We start from the raw sequence: 5,281 nt of genomic DNA on the forward strand, positions 1-5,281 counted from the left end.
TGTGAGCCGCTCCAAGCAGTAATGTACTGGAGGACCGGGGTATAAATGTTTTAAATAAATGAATAAATAAATAAAATAATTCCATAGAAACAACAGTATACCCTGGAAGCAACCCAAAATGCTGCTTCTTAGCCATTAGCTGCAAAAACATCTCTTTCTGTCCAAACACTCAGGTGGTTTCTACTTTCCTCTCCTATAACACTAAAACAGAGAGCACTGCTCTCCCAGTTTGTAGGCATGACCTCCACATTCCAATAATCTGAAGTAGCCATCAGCCATCAAGGAGCAAACATCTTCAACTATCTACATGAGAAAGAAAAGAGAGAAGGTCATTTTGCATACCCAAAGAGTGTCCTTCCAAGATTAAAATATGCAAACAACATATATTTAAACTATTAAGGCTGAAATTGTATGTTTGTTTATACGAAAGAAAGTTCCACTGTGTTCAATGGGATTTACTTCCTAGTAAGTGTGTTTAGGAATGCAGCTTGATTACATATTTATAAAGTTTTTTACGCTTCTCTAAGGTCAACCCTTTCAAGCCACAGCAACCAGATTTTCCCATTTGCAGAAAAAGAGCCACCACATGAGCTCCCCAGGACTGTCCTTAGGGCATGCAGGGGCAGAGCCACCATTGGGCAAACGTGTTCAAAGAACCCTGGCCACCGCCAATCAGGGGCCCCACCTCGCAGCCCCAACATGCCCCCCGCATCTGAAGTCGGATGCGGGAGTGTTATTTCACTCCCAAACAGGGCCCCATTTGGGAACGAAATTGTCCTGCACTGCATTGGCAGCGCGGGCCAGAGCAACTTTCTCTGCCTTTAAAGGCAGGGAGAGCCATTCCAGCCGTGCTGCCAATGCAGCGGGGTCGATCTCCCTCCCAAACGGAGCCGTGCGGCCCGGTTTGGGAGGGAGATTGGCCCGCACTGTGTTTTCAGCATGGCCAGAACAGCTCTCCCTGCCTTAAAAGGTAGGGAGAGTCACTCCGGCCCACGCTGCTGAACACAGCACGGGCTGATCTCCCTCCCAAACCAGGCCATGAGGCCCCGTTTGGAAGGTAGATCAGCCCATTCTGTGTTGGGCAGCGTGGGCTGGAGTAACTCTCCCTGCCTTTAAGGCAGGGAGAACCGTTCCAGCTGTGCTGCCAATGCAGCGCGGGCCGATCTCCCTCCTAAACGGGGCCACACGGCTCCATTAGAGAGGGAAATCGATTCCGCTACATTGGCAGCGAAGCCAGGAACAGCTCTCCCTGCCTTTAAAGGCAGGGAGAGTCGCTCCATCCCATGCTGCCAATGTAGTGCGGGCCAATTTCCTTCCCAAACAGGGCCACGTGGCCCCATTTGGGAGTGAAATAACCCTTCGGCGTCTGACATCAGACCATGCCCCCGCATCTGACGTCAGATGCGGGGGCGTGGCTAGCCAGGCACGTCTGACATCAGATGTGAGGGCGGGGCCAGAGGCTGTGGCAGCCAAACATGGGCCGTCACCAGCCTCGCTCCATGGCTGAGGGCATGGCAAGCAGGGCGGCTGCCCCAGGACCTACTCTTTTAACCCCCATTAGAATTAACTGGAAGGGGGCCCAGCACTGGCCTATTTGTCCCAGGGCCCATACCCCGCCAGGGCTCTCTAAGGCGCTCCCTTTTATAAAAAAATCTCTTTTATCACAAAAATCCAGCCTTGCGGGGGAGGGCGGGTATGTGTCCCTCCTCACTGTCCTTTTAGCTGGCTGGTCCTTTCTACCCAACTGGCCTTTTTTCATGCATCAGTTCTAGCTTCAAGTTAGTACTAGTGTAGTCTTGGTTGCCAGCAACTAGACTACATGGCAGAGTATTTGGAAGGGCCACAGTGGGGGGGAAATTACAAGCTCTAAAGTTTCCCTCACTCATATCTAAGAGACACCATACTTCTTGCATACAGGGCTATCCATGCACTTGGGAGAGGATATAAATACTGTAACTGATCATATAGTCTGTGCATCATCAGTCTCCCTCCTTCATTGGCTTTAAAAAGAGTATGAAAACTGTCCTTTTAAAAAAAGCATTTTAACATTGATTTTAATTGGGCTTATCAGTTTTGATCCCGTCTTTCATTTGATCTTGCTGTTTTGTTTTTATGCTTCTTTATTATGATACAGTCTCATTTTATTGTGTTTTTATTGTAAGCAGCTACAAGCAGCAGTGTGCTGGAGGAGCAGCATAGAAATAACTAATTCCTGAGGATTAAATTTTCATACCAACAGTCATTTGCCACTATTATCAGTACTACAAATGCTTTAATCTGCTCCCACAGTATACAGACTTTGCAGAATCTTTCAGTCAGAATTCTAATAATTAATTCTAGGCATGATCCCTTATCATTTTGGGTTTATAAAGAAATAAAGAGCAGTCTGCAGCTCTGCTAGAGAATTGAGAAATGGGTGTAGCTAGGGGAGTGGGGCCGATGTTCACCCCTCTCCCTGGCAGCCACTCGGAGTGAGGAAGATAATGAAGAAAATAGGGAGGGGTGGAGCTTGGGGGCCTTCAAGAGCTTGGGGGCCTGGGTTCTTTGAACCCATCTGCTCAATTATAGCTATGCCCCATTGAGAAAAGAGACCTAATTTTGAAATTCAGATATGCTGAGCACAGAAAAATCCCTATCCCAGGTAAAAGTTGAGCAAACAAGAGAAAAATGAGAGATGACACCATTTTCTCCTTTGCATTTCATGACAGATGAGTGCAAAATGCATAGAGAACCAGCAAGAAAGTCCACACCTAACTGGTCCACAATCTCTCTAGTATGTCTTTCTGGAAATTTGTTCCACATCTTGCTTAAGCTTTGTGAATATGAATATTAGAGACGATGAAATAAAAGACAAAAATTGCAGTGTTCATTTCTAGTTAGAGAGGAAGAGAGCTGGTTTTGTGGTTTAACATGAAAACAGTAGCAAGTTTCAGCAAAAAACTAAAATCTGATGGGAGGGGGACGAACAAAGTTAACGACAGCAAAGAAAATGGCTTAAGAAAAATCATTGCCTTAGCAAACATCTATCATAGTATTTGTGCATTATACTGGGGTTCAATAAGTTTAAATACTTTCTTTGGTCTGTATTTTGTCTATTGCAATCTGATAATGGTGTTGAATGTCTTCTTTCTAAAAGTAATAGATAATAAAACAATATCAATTTATCTTTTGCATTCTGCAGACCTGGGACCCAGCATTGGCAAAGACTGCCAAAGCATGGGCAAAGAGATGCCACTTTGATCATAACATCTATCTCAAAACTCCAGGAAAGGTTCACCCTAAGTTCACTCCAGTTGGAGAAAATATCTGGACAGGCTCATTTTCTCTGTTCTCTGTAGAAGCAGCCCTCCGTAACTGGTATGATGAATCCAATGACTACAACTTTGAGAGCCATTCGTGTACTAAAGTTTGTGGCCATTATACGCAGGTACTTCCTTTATTTCTCATAGCAAACTAAATAAATAAAAATGTGTAAAATAAACAAATAAATAAATATGAAATCCATATATGTTATTGGCCAACATACTACAGAAGAGTACATCAGCCTAATAACATTGTGTCTGCGCAAGTTTCACAAGTTATACAGATACAAACATTGTACAAATTGTGTTACACAAGAGCAAGCCCTATGGAAATAATAGGGCTAAATAATAATAGAGTAAATAATACTCTAAATAATACTCTTACTCTAAATTAGAGTAAGCTTATTATTTCCAACTAGCTGATCTGGAGCAGAGCATCTGCGCCCCTAGTTCTCCCTGTCTCTTCATTTCCCTCCTCCCCTCAGTCCCAGTCCGTTCTCCTCCCCCCACCTTCAGCCCCAGTCCATTCTCATTTCCCCCCTCCCTTCAGCCCCAGTCCATTCTCCTTCCCCCCACTCTGTTCTCCTCCCCCCCTTTTCAGCCCCAGCCCATTCTCTGCCATCCCCACCAGTGACAGTTTCCCTTGCCAGCCAGTGCTTTCCTTTCCCTCCACCCCGCCAGCAGCTGTTTTCCTCGCAGCCAGCCTGGTCGGTGCTTTCCTTTCCCTTTCTGCCTGTTGGCCACGGTTTTCTTCACCAGCCTGGCATGTGCTTTCCTTCTCCGCCCGCCTGCCCGCTGTGCTTCTGGTGCTTTCCCTCCCCGCCGCTTTTTCTGATTGCCCACCAGCCAGCAGGCCACCACTGCCATTTTCTTCCTTCCCACCCGTGGCTATCCATCAGCTCTCCGAACTCTCACGAGAGCTGCTACACATGAAATTATCCACGGGTATGCCTTAGAGAATTAAATATATAGATAAATGGGCTTACTCATGTGCAGCTTATGCAAATTGTACAGACACAACGTTACTAGGATGACATTGTCTTGTGTAGTATGTCAGGTAATATGTTTTTAAAAATTATAGCTTCTTCAATTGAAATATCAACATCACCATTTTTCAATTACCCATGAAAATCAGATGTGCATGGTCTTTACAAGCAAGGGACAACGCAGCTTCTCCATCATATATACATGCATGCATCCAAAACAGAAATCCCTGCTTGACAGGCATCTGTGGAATGGAGGAAAGAAGAAGGCTTTGTTCCTCTATCTCAAAAGAGAGAGTGTCACAGGAAAACAGAAGGTGTCTTCCTCATTCTGTACAGCAGCAATATAAAATATAACAATTGGACCTAAATCATAGGTTCATGGAGACTTACAAGGTTACAACTCTCATGATAGTTTAGACTACAGACACTGGCTGACATCTAGACTCGTGCTGCATGGGTGCAGCACTACTGAATTCCAAACTACTAGTGTGCGGGGTAAGGGGCAATTGTTGATGCATGGCCCTCAGAGACATATTTTGGTGATTCACAGTGGGCTTGAGAAGGAAGGGAGATAGTTGAAAATTACCCCTTCTGCTGCTCATCCACCAGTAATCTGGAACTCAGCAGGACTGTACCCACGCAGTGTTGGACCAGATGTCAGCCACTCCTTCTAAATGCTTTCAAAGTAATTATGCTTTGATATTGGATTAACTATAAGAAGTCGGCTTATGTTATCTTGACTAATTATATTATGTGATTTCCCCCCCCCCTTCCCTTTCTTGCAGGTTGTTTGGGCAACAAGTTACAAAGTTGGTTGTGCAGTCCATTTCTGCCAGAGTGTTTCAAACTTTGTAGGTCTCTCCAATGGAGCACATTTTGTGTGCAACTACGGACCAGCGTATAATATTTTTTCCATATTTTAAAAGATGCTCAAATTATTAATGATTGTTTGTTTATTGTCCACCTTTTAAAACATATCACATGCTTTTGCAG

The 5,281-nt window shown here is 44.7% G+C and overlaps 1 protein-coding gene across 5 annotated transcripts in view; it reads left to right on the forward strand.

Annotated features, from left to right (window-relative positions):
- LOC128327235 (ancylostoma secreted protein-like) overlaps positions 1–5,281 on the forward strand; it is a 77,622-nt gene that overhangs the window by 67,079 nt on the left and 5,262 nt on the right. For all 5 annotated transcript variants that reach the window (XM_053255761.1, XM_053255762.1, XM_053255759.1 and 2 more), the window contains 2 exons: positions 3,182–3,427; positions 5,074–5,186. In XM_053255761.1, the coding sequence (XP_053111736.1) occupies positions 3,182–3,427; positions 5,074–5,186 (359 nt within the window). The remainder of the gene's footprint in view (positions 1–3,181; positions 3,428–5,073; positions 5,187–5,281) is intronic.

The sequence above is a fragment of the Hemicordylus capensis genome, chromosome 5, assembly GCF_027244095.1.
Source record: "Hemicordylus capensis ecotype Gifberg chromosome 5, rHemCap1.1.pri, whole genome shotgun sequence".
NCBI classification, from domain to species: Eukaryota; Metazoa; Chordata; class Lepidosauria; order Squamata; family Cordylidae; genus Hemicordylus; species Hemicordylus capensis.